Below are 21,662 nucleotides of genomic sequence, written 5' to 3' on the forward strand. Positions count from 1 at the left end.
GGTTTGAATCTTTTGGATTTCTTGGGGTCCCACTACAAAGCTATATACAGGATCTATAAGAAATACTTAATAGAGGTAAGGCGCTAGAATTAAGAGGGATTAGGGAAAGGATTCCTGTAGAAGGCAAGATTTTAACTGGGACTTGAAGGAGATGGTAGTGAAGAAATAGCCAGTGATAATACCTGGAGCTGAGGGATGGAGTGTCTTGTTTAGGGAACAATGAGGAGGGAAATGTCTGCTGGAAGGAAGAGTATGTGAGGCGATGTAAGGAATAAGAAGACTGGAAACCTAGGGCCAGGAGGTGGTGGTGCAGGGAGTAGAATATGAATGCCTAGCAGAGGGGTTTTTATTTTATCTTTTTTTTTTTTTAGTGAGGCAATTGGGGTTAAGTGACTTGCCCAGGGTCACACAGCTAGTAAGTGTTAAGTGTCTGAGGACGGATTTGAACTCAGGTCCTCCTGACCCCAGGGCCGGTGCTCCACTGTGCCACCTAGCTGCCCCTCTTATTTTATCTTGAAGTTGATAGGAAGATACTGGAGTTTATTGATGGGCAAAGTATTAGGACAAAGAGATATCAATAAAAATTACTTTAAAAAGAAAATTATAGCCGTAAAAAGGCGAGTAAAAGGGAGATGGAATTTCATGACTAGTAGTTTAAATGGAATGTCAAGTGTGGCTGGGGCAGGGAGAGAAGGGAGCCTAATATGAATTAAGACTGAAAAGACTGGCTGGCTCCAGGTTGCTAAGGGGTCTAAATATCAAACAAAGCAATCTGTTTTTTATTCTACAGATAAGAGGGAATTACTGAAGCTTCCTGAGCAGTGGGGTGACAGTCAGATCTGCACTTTAAATAGAATATCAACCTGGCAGTTATATGGAAGGTAGATTGAAGTTGCTCAACCCTCTTTGCCTCAGTTTCCTCATCTGTATGACCTGGAAAAGGAAATGGCAAACCACTACAGTATCTTTGTCAAGAAAACCCCAAATGGGCTCACTGGGAGTCAGACACAACTGAAAAGCAACTGAATGACAAAGTTATATGGAGGGTAGATTGGAGAAGAAAGAGGATGGAAGTAGGGACACAAATTCAGTAGCTCTTGTAATAGGCAAGGGGAGAGTTGAGGGCATGAACTAGGCTGATGGCAACTTGACAGCACATACTGTTCTGTTTATATCCACAATACCTTGCATGGTGCGGTTCCTTTGCAAACAGTAGACATTTAATAAATGGCTGTTGAATGACTTGCTAACCTACGGAATGGGAAGAATTTAGCATGATGGCATTTCACGTGAAAACAACTTTGGGAGTAGGAGATAGAAGTGTGATGTGATTTTTAGAGAAAAAGAAAATGCAAATGTGACCATAGATTGCAGTAACAGAAGTAGAATATCCAGGCCAAGGAAATAATAGTCCTACTCATTGGTCCCATTCAGTGGGCCATCAAAGTGAATTGATGACCACGTCTTAAGATTCTATGACTTGTCCAAGGTGACACAGCAAGTTAAAAGCAGAGCCAGCACAAAAACTAATAATGTCTCTTCATTACTAGCCTATCATTAAAAAAAAAAAACTATATTGATGCTCCTTTTCTGTGAATTCCTTAAGGGCAGAAAGAATATCCTCTATTTATTTTGCATGCTTTCCCACCTCCCCAATTCACACACACATACACACACACACACACACACAACTTGTGACTGTGGTCATTATTTATATATACCCATAGAGAGGATGAGAGAGGATGAAAGTTCCCTTGTTGGGTCTGAGCTATTCTCTCTTAAAACTATTTTCTCCCTGGCAATGACCAAGGTGTGAGCCAGTTTCATCAGCTGGCTCAGGGAGCTATGCAAGAGACTGCTTGCAATGGTAGTTCTTTGCCTTGAGATATCCCCATTTGTAGAGAGACTTGTATAGGGATGGGATTGCTCCCATGTCTGAGATCACTGAACCATAATACCAGCCCCCATTTCCTCTTCCCCTAAACATAGGGCTTTGCGTGTCAGTAGGAAGCTTTATTTATAATGCAGCTTACATTTCAGCCTAGAATAGATCTTGGGCTGGGTTTCTCAGACATTTCTGGGCCTTGAAACACAACTAAGAAACAAATACCCCTGCCCATGAGAAAATGAGAAGACCCTGTGTAACTCATATAGAGTCCGAATAGAACTATTACAGTGCTAAAGTTCAGGACTGAGGCTATGCAACTATGGGACAACTTCCTCCAGCAGCCAAGCAGAATTCCAACCTGCTTTGCCATTGGGCCGAGCTCCAAGGAAGATTAGTGACATACTCCTAGTTTGTTCTGGAAGCAGTGGGGTGAGAAGCAGGAGAAGGACACTTTGTAGACAAATAATTATGGATATGCTCTGTCGATTAGTCACATAGTCATCCAGACTTGAAAGCATGAAGTCACATGCTACCAACAAAATCAATGTTGCATACTTTCATGATATGAAGTAATGGGTAGTAGTAGAAAGGACCCTGAGCTGGGGAGTTAGGAGACCAGGTTCTCCCAACTACTGACAGGTTTTGTGGAAACAGAATTATCAATAAAGCTGTTCCATGGATATTTTCAGTCTGAAAAGGACACATTTTTTTCATTTTATTTATTTTTTTAATAAAAAGTATTTTTATTTTGACATGTGAATAAATGTTGACTCCTTGAGACATTGCCTTTGGCATCTCTTCCAACTTATTCATCCACTTGTTGCACTGCTATCCAGAATTTTTTTCTGATATCTTCCTTGTTTTTTGTTTTTTATTGTTGTTGTTTTTGTTTTTTAACTGTGGTAGCCCATTGGATTGGGACAGCTGACTTTGATACAAATTCAATATCATTTCCTTAAAGAATTAACTCATTTTGGGAGGCTTGAGAAACAGCACAAGCAATGCTTGTTCTTATGTGCACTCTTTAGAAATTATTTCCCCCCAAGAAATTCCTGATTTCAACAAGGGAGCCCTTCTCTTGAATAGCAACACTGATGGGGAAGTGAGCATACACAGACTTAGTCTTGTAACAAAACCCTCAGAATAACACCTTTGATCATGTTTTATACATGACCACACATTATGCATATGGTCTCAAGTTCTTTTCAATTTCCCTACCACTTGTCTACCCAGAGCCTTTTTTCTCCTTTCCTTTTTTTTTTTTTAAATTTTTGCAGGGCAATGAGGGTTAAGTGACTTGCCCAGGGTCACACAGCTAGTTAAGTGTCAAGTGTCTGGGGCCAGATTTGAACTCGGGTACTCCTGAATCCATTATTTTCTCCTTTCCAAAGAAACTAAGCTCAACATTGATATAGTTGAAATCCCCTCAGAGGATTCCTCTGGGGCCCTTCACAATGACTGTCTGACCCTTAAGAGAGATGTCAACATTTTCTGGAACGTCAACAGTTTGGTTGCTTAGGATGATCTTCATTCTGGTTGTGAATGGACCAAAGAGAGTCTCCACTCTTATAAATTTGAGCAAGTTCTTTGACTTTTCTAGGCTCATTTTTTTTTAATCTGTAAAAAGAGTCAAAGAGGCATCCTGGCATCCTGGCAGAATGGATAGCTGGCCTTAGAATGAGAAGTCTGACCTCTGATATTCTCCATGCTCTTCATCTTGACAGCCATGGACAGTTGCCTTATCACCAGGACCAGAAACCATAACCTAGGTGTTTTCACCCTTTCTTTTCCAGAACTTGTACCCTGGGGCCAGGTTGTCTTGATTGGTGATTGCCGCTCCTAGACCACTATTTTCCGGTAGACCCAATTCCCAGACCTTGGTCCTCTACTTGCCAGCATCTTGCCACCAGTGCCTCCCCTCTAGTTCTGCAGTTCCAGAACTGGAACCACAACCAAACATACTGTCTTTGTTATATTCTAGACCAAAGTGTGTCACTCCACCCTATATCTGTCGTTTCCATCTATTAGAATGTAAATTCCTTGAGGGTAGGCACTATTTTTGCTTTTTTATTTGTATCATTAGAGTTTAGCACAGTGATTGGCATATAATAAGTGCTCAATAAAAGCTTCTCTTCTTTCCCTTTCTTTCCTTTTTTCCCCCTTAACTTTCTTCCTTTCCTTTTTTTTCCCTTTCTTCTGCCTCTATGATTCTGAGCAAGTTACTAACTTAGTGCCCTAGGTAAGTCTCTAAAAGAATAAGTTGCACAGAAAATACCCACCTTCCTTGATTGTTTAATTTTTTTTCATGTTGAATCATCTTTATTTCCATTATTAAACAGAATTTTATAGTGGAAATTAGGTGGGGAATGTTGATTTATTTATACGCTAGGGCCAAGGCCTATTATTTCTCTTTGGTGTTGGGTTTTTTTTTCCCATTTATTTCCCCGCCCTCCACAAATAAACAGTTTCACGATATGAAATGACAGCAGTGATAGCGCTTTGCTTAGCTTTGTTTTGTTATGTTTTTTAATAGAAACAGTGGTAAGAGATTAGAGACAGAGAGAGTGCTTCTGTTCCCTAGAGGAAGTTTCTGAATTCCACAATGGCTTCTTTTATTGATTTGGGGATTATGACACTTACTCACTAATCCCTGTAAAAGGAAAAGGGATGCTTCAGCTGAATGTCCAGAAAGAGAAAATACACCACTACACTGGGGAACTACTCTCTCTCTCTCTCTCTCTCTCTCTCTCTCTCTCTCTCTCTCTCTCTCTCTCTCTCTCTCCCCCCCCTTTCTCTCCCTCTCTCTCTCTCTCTCTCTTTCTTTGGCAGGGCAATGAGGGTTAAGTGACTTGCCCAGGGTCACACAGCTAGTAAGTGTCAAGTGTCTGAGGTCAGATTTTTAACTCAGGTCCTCCTTAATCCAGGGTTGGTGCTTTATCCACTGTGGCACCTAGCTGCCCCCTATACTCTATATAAGGTGGAATTTTAAATTCATATTTCTGGTTGAGTTGTTCCTGTACCTTGGTTGTTTAACGAGTTCTCTGTTTCCATATAATTACCAATTTGGTACCAAAAGAAAAAGAGGGGAGTGGATTTATGAGTTCATCTTCCTTCCAGCTTTGATGTTCCCTGAATCTAATAGGTTTCCTAGGGCAGCTAGGTGGTGCAGACTCATCTTTCTGAGTTCAAATCTGGCCTCAGACACTTACTAGCTGTGTGACCCTGGGCAAGTCACTCAACCCTGTTTGCCTCGATTTCCTCATCTGTGTGAACCGGAGAAGGAAATGGCAAAACACTCCAGTATCTTTGCCAAGAAAATCCCAGATGGGGTCATGAAGAGTCAACTGAACAACAAATAGGTTATCTTTTATTCCCTCTTACCTCCCACCCCACCCCCCATTAGACCCTTCTCTATCCTTTTGTTACTCTCTGATTTTGAGGTGGCTAAACTAATCCCATAGTGAAGATACCACTTCTCATTCTTCTCCATTTACTCCAATATTTCTATATGGGATCCTTCTGTGTGGGTTTTACTAGTCCCTGTAGGTCCTCATTCTACCTGCAGGTGGCAGCCTCTCTCCATGTTACTGAGTTGCTAATCTAATCTACCACCTTCATGTTTTAAAAATACATTCTTTTGTTATTTTGACCTAGACAAACATGAGCATTTCCTTATGGATAGAACAGAAAAATGTTGTATATAAAACTGCATGTTTCCATTGCATGCATTTTTTAAAGTACATAATAAATTCAATATGTTCTTTTCAAAGTTGTTCTGTTGGTCTCAGTTGAAACTCATTCTCTTCTGTGCGTGTTTAAATGATACTCTTTTCTGCTTTTCTAAGGGTGGGATGTGGTCATCACTATCACTAGCCCCTCTGCATTTTTACGGGTCAGGAAACAGAAGTACAGAGAGGTGAAATGATTACTGAAGATCACACAAGTAGAAATGACAGTCAGAATTTGAACCTAGGACCTCAGAATAAATCCTGTCCCCTTTCCACTGTGTTTCTTAAGCTACATCACAGAGCTGGTCACCTAATTCAGATGATGAGATTGGCATGCGGCTTGGGAGCTGGAAAAGAGGAGGAGGTTTCACTATCAACCTTTTTTCAAAATTGGGAAAGACCTGACCATGGCCCCATTTCCAAGGATCATAGCCCTATGGTATGGCCCTCAGAAGACACATAAACTGGGCACTTGGCAGAGCTTCACCCTCAGGTTAGCCCAATGACCTGATTGGTTTGAGAAAATGTGTCCATACTTCTCAGGCTGGCATTAGATATGCCATAAGCTATAATGTGAGATCAGATTTTACATTCTTCTTCCCTTCACCCTGTCCCCCATCCCACTGGTGAATCTGTGACTCTGCCCTAAAGATATTTCCAGCCACTTTCCTTCCTATAATTGCTTCCTCTTCTTAGACCAAAAGTTCTTAAACCCTTTGTTAGTCTGGTGAAGCAATAAATCCCCTCTCAGAATAATATTTTTAAGTGCATAAAATAAAATACATAGGACAACAAAGAAAACCAATTATGTTGACATATAGGTAGCAAAGCCTCATTTGGCAGCTAGGTGGTGGTGGATAGAGTACCAGACCTGGATTCTGGAAAACATCTTCCTGAGTTCAAATCCAGCCTCAGACCCTTACTAGCTTTGTGACCCTGGGCAAGTCGCTTCACCCTGTTTGTCTCAGTTTCCTCCTCTGAAAAATGAGTTGGAGAAGGCAATGGCAAACTATTCCATTATCTTTGCCCAGTAAACCCCAAATGGGGTCACAAAGAGTAGGACACCACTGAAAAAACTGAACTACAATAGGTAGCAAATATATATTTATATATCAGAATATATTAACAATATTATAATATACTTAAATGTGTCTATACATCCATACATGTATATGTACATATGTGTATATGTATGATTTTTTTAAACTTCACAGACAGCCGGTAGAAATTCTTGCCATAGTGACAGCGAGATTGTGACCTGCCTCTGATAGGTGGAAGGGAGGTGGGAGAAAAGAAAAGGAATTTAGTTAAGCAGGCAACAGCATACCCTGTAGGCAGAACTTTGTCAGAGACAGGTGAGTTTGAGGACAGAAAGGAGTTGTCTTCTAGATCAGGGCTTCTTAAAATTTTTCCACTTATGACCCCTTTTCACCAGAGAAATTTTTATTTGACCCTGGGTATATAGGTACATAAAATAGGTATACATAATCTTCTACTGTTGCCAAGTTTTTTGCTAACCCCACATTCAGTTACATGACCCCATATGGGGTTGTGACCCACAATTTAAGAAGCTGGGCTCTAGACCTTTGTTGTTGTTCAGTGAGTCAAGTGTGACTCTTTATGACCCCATTTGGGGTTTTCTTGGTAAAGATACTGGAGTAGTTTGCCATTTCCTTCTTGAGCTCATTTTACAGATGAGGAAACTGAGGCAAACAAGGTTAAGTGACTTGCCCAAGGTCACACAGCAGATAAATGTCTGTGGCTTAGTTTGAACTCAGGTCTTCCTGACTCCAGGACCAGCACTCTATCTACTGTGCCATCTAGCTGCCCTTCTAGACCTCTGGGTATCTTTAACTGTTTGGAAAAGACAGTTCTTACCCTCATGGAGTTCTTTGTTTAATGGAGAAAAGATAATCACTGCAGCAGAGAGAGCTCCCTATCAGATAGAGGTAAAACAACAGAAGCAGGAGCACTGTTTCCAGAAGTTCACATTAAAATGTTAACAAAGTTTACTTATAAGGGAAAAAGGCTGGGGTTTGGGTGACATTTCTCTTCTTATCCCATCAGCACAGTTGACCACAGGAAACTTGGCCTTGAGTGGATGAGATGCCAGATAAGGGAGTTTCAAGAGAGTGGGAGAAGCAAATAAACAGGACAGAGAGAGCTTCTGGGTAGCAGCTGCACCCTGCCAGGCTTGAGTGGTCAAGCCTAGAGCAATGAGAACGTGGAGCAGCATCATAGGGGATGGTGTGGGAGCAGACTTGAGATGGATGAGTCTCTTCTTAGTCTTCATTCTTCTTGACCTCTTGGTTACTTCCTTACTTTTAGTCTCCTCCTGGGCACTCTCTTTCCTTGGTTCTGGTGACACTGCTCTCTCCTAACTATCTTCCTACTTATCAGATAACTCTTTCTCAGTATCCTTTGACAAATCATCATCCATATCTCCTCCCCCCAGTCATGGGCTCTGTCAGGAGCCTTCTCCTCTTTCTATATATGCCTGATTAGGAGTTTCCATGAGCTCAACTGTCATCTCTAATCAGATGATTCGCAACTCTACACAACCAGCCCCTATCTCTATGCTGAACTCCAGCCCTGCAGAACATCTCCACTTCAATGTCCCATTGGTATCTTAAATTCAACATGTCCCAAACAGAATCATTATTTCCCCCTTAGCCCTTCTTGCTTCCTACCTTTCCTAATGGGGTAGCTAGGTGGTGCAGTAGATAAAGCACTGGCCCTGGAGTCAAGAGGACCTGAGTTCAAATTTCACCTCGGACACTTTCTAACTGTGTGACCCCAAGCAGGTCACTTAACCTAAATTGCCTTAAACATCCTAGGCCATCTCCAGTTGTCCTGATGTATATATCTTGCCACTGGACCCAGATGGCTCTGGAGGAAAGAGTGAGGCTAGTGAATTTGCACAGCCTTCACTCACTTAAATCCACTTCAGTGCAAGTCATAACTGATGGCATGGTTCTCTTGGAAAATGAAAGACAAAATAACAACAATCTTTCCTGATTCTGATAGTGGTACCACCATCCTTCCAGTTACTTAGATTCACAATTCTCCTCCACACACACACAGGCCCCATGCAATCATTTGCTGAGTCTTGTCATTTTTTTACCTCCAGAACATCTCAAATCTATCCCATCTCTCCATATGTCCAGGGACCTCTCTAGTTTGGACCCTTATCACTTCTTGCCTGAACTAATGAAGTAGCCTCTTGTTGATCTCGATCTCGATCTCGATATCTCTCTCTCTCTCTCTCTCTCTCTCTCTCTCTCTCTCTCTCTCTCTCTCTCCTTCTCCCTCTCCCTTTCTCTCCCTCTCAATCTCTCTGTCTTAAAATATCATCCCTAGGGGCAGCTTGGTGGTGCAGTGGATAGAGCACCGGCCCTGGAGTCAGGAGTACCTGAGTTCAAATCCTGCCTCAGACACTTAACACTTACTAGCTGTGTGACCCTGGGCAAGTCACTTAACCCCAATTGCCTCATTTAAAAAAATATATCATCCCTAAATCACAGCTCAGATAATACCATTCCCCTGCTCAAGAAGGTTCACCAGTTTGATTTTTCTTCTAGGATAAAAAATAAATTCCTGCTTGCCAATTAAAACTCTTCACAATCCAGCACCTATCTCCCTTCCCAAATTTCATTCACATTATTCTCCTTCACACAGTCTATGTTCTAGTCAAAAGGATCTACGAAGGAAGGACATAAGCATTAAAGTGCTTACTTTGTGCTAAGTATTTTACAAATATCTCATTTGATCATCATAATAACTCTTGAAGGTAGGGGCTGTTATTACCCCTATTTTACAATTGAGGAAACTGAGGCAGACCGATTTGTCCAGGGTCACATTTGCTAGTAAGTGTCTGAAGCTGCATTTGAACTTTAGTTTTCCTGACTCCAAGCCCAGTACTCTACCCATTGTAACACTTAGCCACCTCTAAAAATCTACTCATTGTTTCCTCTAGTAAGACATTTCTTCTTCCATCTTCATGCTTTTGCATTGGTTGTTCCTCATGCCTGGAATGCGTTCCTTTCTCACCTCTGCTCTTAAAAAGCCTTAGCTTTCTTCCAGTGTCAGCTCAAATATAATTTCCTTCATGATACCTTTTTTTTTTTTTTTAGTGAGGCAATTGGGGTTAACTTGCCCAGGGTCACACAGCTAGTAAGTGTCAAGTGTCTGAGGCCAGATTTGAACTCAGGTACTCCTGAATCCAGGGCCGGTGCTTTAACCACTGCGCCATCTAGCTGCCCTTCATGAGACCTTTCTTATCCCTCTCAGCTGAGTGCCAGTTTGGGGGCCAAAGCCCTGAATTCACATCCTGTTTCCTAATGTGTGCCTTTAGTCAACCTCTTTGGGATCTCCTCAATAAAATGAAAAGGATGGAGTAGTTGACTTCCAAGATCCTTTTGATCTCTAAATCTATGAGTCCACAATTTCTTGTTGAGATTAATGGGTATTGCCTCAAACAAACTGAGGCCTGGGAAGCACCTTAATTTAGAAAGGTCATCCACTGCATCCCGGGCCATTGCCAGTCACCTCGACTTTTGTCTCTCCACTAGACTTTGGAGGAGAGAGTGAGGCTGATGACTGTGCAGCTCTGCCTCACTTAAATCCCACAGAAATCAAGCCATCACCCTGTGACATTATTGGTCCTCTTCAAGAATGAAGGACCACCATCAATAACAATGTGTATGTTGTATATTTACTCATCTATGTTCATCAGTTACTCATCTACTCTCTCCCAAATTCTCTTCCCCAAGTCTCCAATAGAATGCCAACTCCTTGAGGGCAGGCAGGGGTTCAGGTTTTATTGTGAGGATCAAATGAATAACAAAACCGAATCATTTGGCAAGCCTTAAAGCTCTCTATATATGCTATCTATTTATTATTAGTGGTAGTCCTTTCATCCCAAGCCCTAGTTAAGTTTCAGGAGTGAAGAAAGGCAGGAGAAAGGACATAGTCTGTCCTATTGTCCAATTTTGCCCCAAAACACAAACTTCATAATCCTTGTTATTTATAAAATGAACTCAGGGATCATTGGGTGCTGGACCTGGAATATTTGTAGAGAAATATATCAAACCTAAGTGACATCTGGAGCAGGAAGGGATGAAGCATGAGCAATCCTGGGAGGTTATGCCAATATGATAAATCACTCTCTGCCCCAATCCCCACCAGGGTCCCCTATGCCTGCCTTATCTTCCCATGGAGACCCAGAGGGAAAGGTTCCAGTTTGCCTTGGCTCCCCCACTCCCTTCCACCCCCTCCTTGCTTATCAGCCATCCTGCTCTTTGTAAGCATTAACTCTTTCCTCCCCAGCTTGGGATCAATAGTGAGCTTCCTGCTAGGCCACCAAAAACAGTAAAACAAAACCCTTCGGGAACATTCCCTCTCCCTTCACTCCTGAGGAAGGAGTGCTGCTCCCCACCCCCACCATCATCTCAAGGGTGTTGTCGCAGCTAACAAGGCTCTCCCACAACTCACAGAGGGACACAGGCTTCTGGATCTGGAGTCAGAGGATGTGGGTTTGAGTCTTAACCTTGAGCAATCCTCAACTTCTTGGACCTCAGTTTTCTCTTCTATAAAATGAAAGGGCTGTACTGGTTGGTCTCTAAGATCTCTGACAGCTCCAAGTCTGTGATGCTGTGATCCTTCCTTTGGTTCATGGCAACTTGTTCACTTGGCTCCTTTGCCACAAATCAGTCAAAGAACTTGACCTGACCTGGCAGGTCATATACCCAGCGGCCACCCTGGCCGCAAGGCATAGGTCCTCTGGGTGGAGCTATTTTGGCTCATTTTCTTTCTCTTAGGAAAAGATAATCTAGGGCAGTTTTACCCATAAGGGCTAACAAGGTCGCCTGAAGACTAAGGCTCAAGTATAGGCTCAGCTACTTATCAGTAATCTAAGTCACTTAATCTCACTGAGCTTCAGTGTCCTCCGCTCAAAAGTAAGAGGGAAGTTGGAGAGGGAGTGTTTGGAGGAGTTCTGTTTTAGACCTGTTGAGTTTAAGATGTCTACTAGACATCTTGGTTCAAGATGTTTGAAAGGAGGTTCAAGACAGGAGATCAGCAGCGAGGTTAGGGCAGAATAAACAGATTTGAGAATCATCAGCATAGACCATAACTAAATCCATGGGAGCTGATGAGATCACCAGGGGAAGTAGTAAAAAGGAAGAAGAGAAGAGGGCCCAGGAGAAACCTTGTGGGAAATCTGTACTTAGAGGGCATGACCTAGATAAGGATTCAGCAAAGAAGACCAAGGAGTGGTCAGATAGGTAGCAGAACCAGGAGAGAGTAGTGTCCCAACAAACCTAGCGAGAAGCTTACCTATCAAGGCAAAGAGGGTGATTAATAGTATCCAAGGCCACAGGGAGGTTGAGAAGAATGAGGACTGAGAAAAAACCATTGCATTTGGCAATTAGGAAATTATTAGTAACTCTGGAGAGTGCCGTTTTTGTGGAATGATGATGGAAGCGGGATTTTAGAGGGTTAAGAAAGTGAGAGGAGAGAAAGTGATAGATAGCACCTGTTGTAGTCTGCCTTCTCAAGGAATTCAGCCACAAGAGGCAGAAGAGAGACAGAGGCATTGAGGATGGAAGGAGCAAGTGAGGGGGGTTTTGGCATAGGGGAGACATGGGCATGTTTGTAGGCAGTAGGGAATGAGTTATTAGACAGAGAGAAATTGAAGTGATAGAGTAGAGATTACAGGCGGCTAATGCGTTAGAGGAGACCGGATAGAATGGGATAGCTTATACATGTAAAGGGAAGGAGTAAGACCACCTCTTTTTTTTTTCTTTTTTCTTTTTTTGGGGCAATGAGGGTTAAGTGATTTAGTGATTTGCCCAGGATCACACAGCTAGCAAGTGTCAAGTTTCTGAGGTCGGATTTGAACTCAGGTCCTTCTGAATCCAGGGCTTTATCCACTGTGCCACCTAGCTGCCCCCGACTTCTCTAAGTTTTGAAAACAGAGTTAGGAACCTCAGAGCCCATGGAACTGGGCTAGCCTGAGTATTCCCTCAGGGTTTCCAAGTTCTATCACCTGAGTTTTTCTGACCACCTTGGGGCTTTCTGGTTTAGGGGACCCTTCCATTCTTTTTTTTTTTCTTTAGGGCAATGGGGGTTAAGTGACTTGCCCAGGGTCACACAGCTAGTAAGTGTCAAGTGTCTGAGGCCAGATTTGAACTCAGGTCCTTCTGAATCCAGGGCTTTATCCACTGTGCCACCTAGCTGCCCCCCAAGACCCCTTCTTAGTGTGAGACAGAGATGAAGGAAGAGATAGTGGCAGAAGGTATCTGAGCGCTATGAGATGAGGAAGAGGGAAGAAGAGGAAACCCATTGTGAATTGCTTAGGTTTTAATTTTTCTCTTAAGTAAAGACATTCTCCTCCAAAGAGTATCTCAGCTGAAAAGGTAAGGGTTAGGGAGCCAGGAAAGGCTTGAAAAGATTTGAAAGAGCTGCAATAAAAGCACAATAAAGAAAAAAATTTCTCAATTTTCCCAGCGTCTAGCTGGGAATCCTGCCCTGCCACAGTAGAAACAACTCCTGATCGGGGGAAGGAAAGACATTCTCCTCCAAAGAGTAAGCCAAAGGCAGGCACTTTGCCTGTCCTACCTCTGCCAATACCCCATTCCTCTAGAACCTGCTCTTCCTTCTCACTATAATCTTGAGACTTTTGATCATCCCCTATTTTCCTAGTCCATCCACCACCCCTGTTCTGACTTTGTTTTCTTCCCTAACAAAGCTTGAACCAATGAAAAGCTACTTTTGAATTTTAGGACTTCTTTTCTTTTTCTTCCTTAGACTTTCTGTCCTGTTAATCCCCAAACCTAGATAACCTCAACCATCTTACTTTCTTTACTTACAAGATGCTATTGGCCTACCAAGCATGGGACCAGTCTAACTGGACGATTCAGTTCATCTATTCATCTATTAAACATCTTTTAAGTTCCTATGCATAGGGCACTGGGCCAGTCACTGGGGACACAAAAGACAAAAATTAAGGAGTTCCTGCCCTGAAGAAGTTTATATTCTGCTGGGGGTGGGAGGGGGGGGAAGCTATACACACACCAAAAATGACATCATAAAATGTGGAATAATTTTTGGAAAGAAGGCAACAACTGAGAAGCTCAGGTTAGGCTTACCACAAGAGGTAGCACAGGGGCTGAGCTTTGAACAATGCCAAGAATTATGAGTTAGAGGTGAAACAGAGTGGATTCCAGGCACAGGAGACAGCCTGTGTCAAATTTCAGAGAGAGGAGATGGAATGTTGCATGTAGGAAACAGCCAACAGGTTAGTTTGACTGGAGTGTAGAGTTTGTGAAGGGAAAAATGATGTGCAGTTAGCCTGGGAAAGTAGCCTGGAACTACCTAGTGAAGGGCTTTAAAGCTTATTTCTTATCTGAGGCAAAGGTTCTTAATCTGGGGATCTGTGAACATTAAAAAATACTTTAACTGTATTTCAATATAACTGGTTTCCTTTGTGATGCTGTACATTTTATCTTAGGTATTTAAAAATACTATTCTGAGAAGGGGTCCCTAGGGTTCACCAGACTGACAAAAGGGTCTAGGATACAAAAAAGTATAAGAATCCCTGGCCTAGAGGCAAGAGGGAACTACTGGTGTTCCTTGAATATGGGAAGGACATGGTCAGACCTGTGGTATGTGGAAGATACAACTATGCAGTTATCCTCTCTTTAAATGGGCCCTCATTATTGCATTGCAATCATTTATTTTCCTCTTAGTGATCACCTATTATTTCATCATTGATTACCTATCAAAATTGTAATTACAGGCACTCTCTTCTCCTTTAGTGCCCAATTTCATCTCTACTCTGAGCAGAAGGCTCTCATCCTCCCACTTTTAAAAAAAGATGAAGGCCATCTGATATGATCTCTCTTAACTCCATCTCTTCACACTCTGAAGCCTCTAAATGTCTCTTCCCATTCTCTCCTCTTTCTCAAGGTCTCAGAAGATAAAGTCTGCCCTTCTTGCCAAAACTAACTTATTCACATATGCCTTTGATCCTATCCCTTCCTGCCTTCTTCTTGTTCCATTCATCATTCCTTTCTCTTCCTGCCTGTGCAGTTTTTCCCTCTTCTAGTTTCTTTCACTTTACCTACAAAGGTATCCCATCTCTCTTTTTTTTCAAGGTTTTCTTTTGACTTATTTACCCCCTCAAGGTACCATGCAATATTTTTCTTCCCCTTCACTGCCAAAATTCTTTTTCCAAAAAAGTAACCTAGAGTCACTGCATCAACTTTCTCACCATGGATTCATTCCTCATCTCCTACAAGAGATGTTCAAGACCATGCCCTCTATAGGGTTAGATTAGCAAACACTCTCTTATTGTGACTTTCTTCGGTCTTCATCCTCCTTGACTTAGGTGATGTATTCAATGCTGCTGACCAGTCTTTTCCTCTTGAAGCTCTCCTCTTTCATCTTGGCATGCTGGATTTTGCTGATTCTCCTCTGACTCTTCTGACTGTCCTGTTCTGGTCTCCTTTTCTGACTCCTGCCCTTCCTCCCACACATAAGAGGGGATGGCTCCCAAGGCTTTGTTCTTCAGCTTCTTTTTCTTCTCTTTGATCTTTATATGAGCTCCCTTATCAATCTTACCCATTACCACAACCAGATATATTGATGACGCCCCAATCTATATCTATAGCTCTATCAGCTAATCTGAACTACAGTCTTGCATTTCCACCCACCTACTAGATATCTCCACCTGGATTTTCCATACATATGGGGGAAAATTTTAATAGCTATCTTCAGGGTGGGGAGGGAGGGAAGAAAAAAAAGGAAAAAAAGAAATTTACATAACAACTATGATATATTTAAAAGGAATAGCAAGTTGGACATAATACATTTGTAGACTCATGGGCAGTTATTTTTAAAACTTCTAGTATGTTATAGAAATATTGTTTTATTGCATAAATTAAAAATAAACAAAAAATTTAAAATGAAATATATATGTGTGTGTGCATATATATATATGATTCTAGTTCCATATAGGTAGAAATATAGATACACACATACACATGCACATGTAGAAATATGTATGTGTATATAACATATATGTGTATATTACACATGTGTGCATATGCATATATGTGTGTGTATAAATGTATTTCTATTTCTACCTGGTTGGAACTAGAATCATTACTTATCATTTTCCCTACTGTAAGAACTGAGGTCCTCCTGAATCCTGGGCTGGTGCTTTATCCACTGCACCACCTAGCTGCCCCTACCCTATCTATCATCTATCTATCTATCTATCTATCTATCTATCTATCTATCTATCTATCTATCTATCTATCTATCTATCTATCTTTTCCATTAAACTGTGAGCTCCTTGAGGGTGGAAATTTTCCTTTTTTTCCCTTTCTTTAGCACAATCCCTGGCACATAGTAGGTATCTAATAAATGCTAATTAACTTTCTGATTTAGAGTAATATCTTAGCTTCCTGATTGGTCTCCATGATTCTATTCTACCTCTTCCCATTCCATCCATCAAACAAATAATGGAGTCATCTTCCATTGCACATGTTTTAAAAAACCTTCAGTGGCTCCCCATTGCCTACCATATAACATTAGCCCAAAATTGAAGGCCCTCCACAGTTTGGTTCCAGTTTACCTGTCCCTCATCTCATACTATGACCCTTTTCTGGAATTTACTTTCTAATTTAAAAATACTCTTTTGGGGGCAGCTAGGTGGCACAGTGGATAAAGCACCAGCTCTAGATTTAGGAGGACCTGAGTTTAAATCTCGTCTTAGACACTTGACACTAGCTGTGTGACCCTGGGCAAGTCACTTAACCCTCATTGCCCCACCAAAAAAAAAAAAAAAGTACTCTTTTTCCATTCCGCATTGTCATCCTATCTTCTGATTCTATGTTTTTACTCTTGCTAATCCCATAATGCTCGGAACCAACGAATCTTTACAACCAACTTTTTTTTTTTGGGGGGGGGCAGGCAATGAGGGTTAAGTGACTTGCCCAGGGTCACACAGCTAGTGTCAAGTGTCTGAGGCCAGATTTGAACTCAGGTCCTCCTGAATCCAGGGTCGGTGCTTTATCCACTGCACCACCTAGTTGCCCCCTACAACTAACCTTTAACTTATTGAAATCCTTCCCTTCTTTCAAAGTCCAGTTCTGATGTGATATACCATTCTGTTTGGACCTCTTCACTGTGCTGATTATATTCTAATTTGCATTTGTATGTTTTTGCATACTTCCCATCTCTCCCATTAGATGAAGCAGGGGTAAAAGTGTTGGGCTTGGGATCAGCCCTTAGTAGCACTTAGCACAAGACCAAAAACAAATGTTTTTAACTTCCTTCAGCCTTAGTTCCTTCATCTGTAATATGAGGATAATAGTCCCTATTGTACCTTTCTTAGAAGGCTATTGGGAGGCTCAAGTGAATGGATGGGTGCAATCTCTAATAATGAAGTTGTTATAATTATAATAATTATTATAAATAGCTGGCTTCTCTATAGAGCTTTAATTTTTCCAAAGCACTTTCTTTACATGTGTGGCCTCTTTTGATCCTCACCACAGCCCTGTCAGGTAGATACAATTATTATTCCCATTTTACAGATGAAGAAACTAAGGCTGAGCTAGTTTAAGTGAGTTGCCCAACATAAAACAGCTAGTGAGGGTCGGAGGCCAACTTGTCTGACTTTAAGCTCAGTACTTTATCCACTGGACCACCTGGATTCTTTTTACAGTGTCAGTGTTAGCTACTGTAAGATTCTTAGTCAGGTAGCCTTTGAGCTGGGCTTTTAATTTTTTTTTTTTGGCAGGGCAATTGGGGTTAAGTGACTTGCCCAGGGTCACACAGCTAGTAAGTGTCAAGCATCTGAGACTGGATTTGAACTCAGGTCCTCCTGAATCCAGGGCCGGTGCTTTATCCACTGTGCCACCTAGCTGTCCCTGTACTGTAAGATTCTTGAAGGCAGGAATTATGACCTCTTCCATTTATATGTTCCCAGCACCTAGGACAATGCATTACTATGAACACAAAAGGTGTCTGTTGACCTGAATTGGGTGGAATTATGACACCATTCTCTGAAGGGGGTAGATGGACCCAGAGGACTTCCTGTGTTTGTCCTGGGGCACAGTTATAAATTGCCCAGTATAGCCAGCCAAGTAATTATTAGGGTGACCCTGAGAAGTTCACAAGAAAAAAAAAAGGGAAAGGCCTTGGGCAAAGCTAAACAACCTAGAATAGGAGAAGAGTTAATTTTTTATTTGTGATAAGTATGCCTGGGCTCAATGACAGCTCCACAACTAGGGGCTTCCTGTGACTCTTCTGGAGTTCAAACATTAATCCGCTTCCCTCCGTCCTCTCCAGTAGCATCCCCTTTGCCCTCATCTTCCCTCTCCAAATGGTCTGGTTCTGAGCAGTTGAGTCATTTATTCTGTGCTGTCTAAAAGAAGGAAACTCAAACTACCAACTTGCTTTGGGTGAGAGTGGACGCTCACCCCAGATGGTGTTCTCATCTGGAGAGCAAGAAAAACAACAGGATTTTTATCTTTGTCTCCATCACTCCCTCAGATTACTTTTTTTTTTCTGGGAAGGTCTGGCGCTCAGCCAGGTTTCATAAATTTTGTACATCTCTGAGAATATGGCAACTGAGTCTGGGATTGAGCAGAATAGGGCTAGAATGGCAGTCACTGCATCCTTTCTTCCTGCCTGGTGAGAAGAGGTACCCATCCCCAAACTCACGTGCCATGCTTGTCAAACTGATACTAATCAGCATTTGTAAAATTCTTTCAATTTTCCAAAGGATGTTACAAACGTGAACTCATTTGAGCTTTGTGACATCTTTTTTTTTTTTTTTTTTTTTTTTTGGTGAGGCAATTGGGGTTAAGTGACTTGCCCAGGGTCACACAGCTAGTAAATGTTAAGTGTCTGAGGCTGGATTTGAACTCAGGTACTTCTGATTCCAGGGCCCGTGCTCTATCCACTGAGCCACCTAGCTGCCCCTGTGACATCTTTATAAAGTAGGTACAGGTATTCTTAGCCTCATTTTACAAATAAGAAAAATGATACTCAAAGTGATGAAGTGATTTACCCATTGTCACACAGCTAGTAAGTGTCAAAGGCAAGATTATTCCTGGATTATTGGTAGACTTCAATATATTACTTTGTAATAATAATAGCTGGAATTTATATTATTTATTGAGTAACCTATTACATACTAAGCTCTGTGCTAGGTGCTAGGGAGGGAAAGACAAATAAGACGTCAAAGACCCTACATTTTGTAAAGGAAACAACCTGTTCACATATAAATACATAAAGAAAAAGTACAAAATCAGAAACATTAAATGGCTTGCCCATGGTTGCACAGTTAGTATCAAAAGTGAGATCTGAATCTGGAACTTCCTGACTACAAGCACTGAACCCTAGCCAATTCTCCATACCATCTCTGTTTCCCATGACTACTGTGGGAAAATAATGGGTTTCTGGGGAACACAGGGTTCCCAGACCCTCCACTTGAGGACCCCCCACCCCATCCAACTTGAGGGAGCCTTGCCTGGTCTCTTTTAAGGCCAGTCCAGAGTCAGTAAAATTGGAGCTCCGACTCTGAATAGAGACAATAGAGATTAGAACCACAGGTACCTTAAAGCTTTGCCCTTGGAGGGTCTGTCTTTCACAGACCTAGAGCAGCAGGGCACTCCTCATTTTGATATGGACCACCCTCAAGTCAAGTCAATCAATGGACTTGAATGTTACTGGCCAATTAGCTTGGGTCAAGGTGCAGTGACACACCTCTACCTGAGAGAGGATAAAATCTTTGGGGAAAGGGGAGTTGTTCTCTCTCCCTCGCTCTCTCCCTCTCTCTCGGCCTGGGATGCTGGAGGGGGCTGCCACGCTGCCCTCTGGCTCTTTCTTGGCTGGGATGCTGAAGGGAGCAACCACACATCTCCCCTGGGTCTCCTCTCTATCCTAGATAATATAGGGTTTCTGAACTTTCAGAACCATGTGCTCTTTTTTTTTTAACTAACATTTAATATGATTTAATAAATGCTTAATGCCAAAGACTGGTGCTATAGCTTCTAATTTATAAGTAGCAATATATTATAAACTCCAGCTAAGTTCCCTATAACTTAGGACAGAGATAGGCACCCCCAAAATATTTCAAACGACACACTACCCAAGCTGGCTCTTGCTCTATCAGTACATTTTTATTATTATTATTTTTTTTTAGTGAGGCAATTGGGGTTAAGTGACTTGCCCAGAGTCACACAGCTAGTAAGTGTTAAGTGTCTGAGGCCGGATTTGAACTCAGATCCTCCTGACTCCAGGGCCGGTGCTCTATCCACTGCGCCACCTAGCTGCCCCGATCTCTTTTGTTTTGTTTTGTTTTGTTTTAGGTTTGTTTTTTTTTTGGGGGGGGGGGTTGTGTGGGGCAATGGGGATTAAGTGACTTGCCCAAGGTCACACAGCTAGTAAGTGTCAAGTGCCTGAGGCCGGATTTGAACTCAGGTCCTCCTGAATCCAGGGCCAGTGCTTTATCCACTATGCCACCTAGCTGCCCCCTAGTTGCCCCGATCTTGTTCTTTTTATATTGTAATGATTGGAATGACGACACCTACTGGAGACTTACTATAGGAAAGCTCCACCATGAGGAGAATGCCTCAGAGGGCAAGGCCCTATGGCTTTTCCCTGGCATCAGGAAGTAACGTTTGCACATGGATACTGTCCACCAAGGCTACCAGCCAATCAACTTGAGGAGCCTCCTGTTTTCTGGGAGGGGACAGGAAAGAGGAAAGAGGGCCTGCATGGAGAGCTCTGTCTCTTTTTGGTTCCTGAGTTGATGGTGGTGGTGACGGCAGAGGACTTCACAGGAAATTTGAGGAAAGATAGGAATGCCAGGCTGTTGGAATTCTGTTCTCAATCTTTCTCTTTCTATCTTTCAATAAACCCTTAAAAACCTAAACTTGTTTTATCAGTGATTTTAGTCAGTTTCCCCCCAAACGAGGGGAACAGATTAGAACCCGCATTTAGAATCTTAAATTACACAATATATAGTTTCAGAGAAAAAGCATCTCTGTCCAGACTTTGACTGCAATGGCAATGGTGTTGTGACAGGGAAGTAGGTATGATAAATAGAAGACTTAGTATATCACTTTTCTCTTTTTTTTTCTTTTCTGAAATCATGAGATTAGTGGGAATACTTTTGCAGAGGTTATATTGATCTCCTATGTCTTTTTTTGGGGGGAGGGAGCAGTGAGGGTTAAGTGACTTGCCCAGGGTCACACAGCTAGTAAGTGTCAAGTGTCTGAGGCCAGATTTGAACTCAGGTCCTCCTGAATCCAGAGCCGGTGCTTTATCCACTGTGCCACCTGGCTGCCCCCAGCAGAAATTATATTATGAGAAAAACTGAGGCTGCATGTACATAGGCTGAGTGAACTGGGTATTTGGCATTTATCTGATCTGTACTATAAAGATTATCCAACTGTAGCCATCAAGAAGACAAGGTGGATTTCTTGATCCAAAGGATGTCCATTTGGGTACATTATCTACCTGGGGCCAATGAGCTAGCTAAATGCAAGAGGATCACATGACAATACTTTGCTGGGTACCTGATATGGGCGGCTCATTTTCAGAGTTGTTCTTCCACTCTTTGCGCAATTCGTGAAGGCACTGGTCTCTGTCCCTCCACAGCGCTTGGAGCAAATCACAGACCGGAGGGAGAGCACCAACCTGTAATTTCCAAAGCCAGATACACCAATTACTATCTTCATATCACATGACCAGTTTACTGTCCCCTATGATGTACTCAGTATCCTTGGGAAGGAGTCCATTATCCAAATCGGGGCTTATCAAGTCAAGTCAACAGGCATTTTTAAGGGCTTAGTATGTGCCTTAGTGTGGGGGCAGTTAGGGGGTAGTGAACAGAGTATCAGGCCTGCAGTCAGAAAGACCTGAGTTCAAATCTAGCCTCAGACACTTATTAGTTGTGTGGCCCTGGACAAGTCATTTAACCCTGTTTACCTCAGTTTCCTCATCTGTAAAATGAGCTGGAGAAG

The 21,662-nt window shown here is 42.2% G+C and overlaps 1 protein-coding gene across 1 annotated transcript in view; it reads right to left on the bottom strand.

Moving 5' to 3' along the window:
- Positions 1-21,662, bottom strand: part of SCTR (secretin receptor) — a 92,775-nt gene that overhangs the window by 57,594 nt on the left and 13,519 nt on the right. Inside the window, exon 2 of the mRNA XM_043995166.1 lies at positions 21,216-21,336. Within this exon, the coding sequence (XP_043851101.1) occupies positions 21,216-21,336 (121 nt within the window). The remainder of the gene's footprint in view (positions 1-21,215; positions 21,337-21,662) is intronic.

The sequence above is a fragment of the Dromiciops gliroides genome, chromosome 3, assembly GCF_019393635.1.
Source record: "Dromiciops gliroides isolate mDroGli1 chromosome 3, mDroGli1.pri, whole genome shotgun sequence".
Lineage (NCBI taxonomy): Eukaryota > Metazoa > Chordata > Mammalia > Microbiotheria > Microbiotheriidae > Dromiciops > Dromiciops gliroides.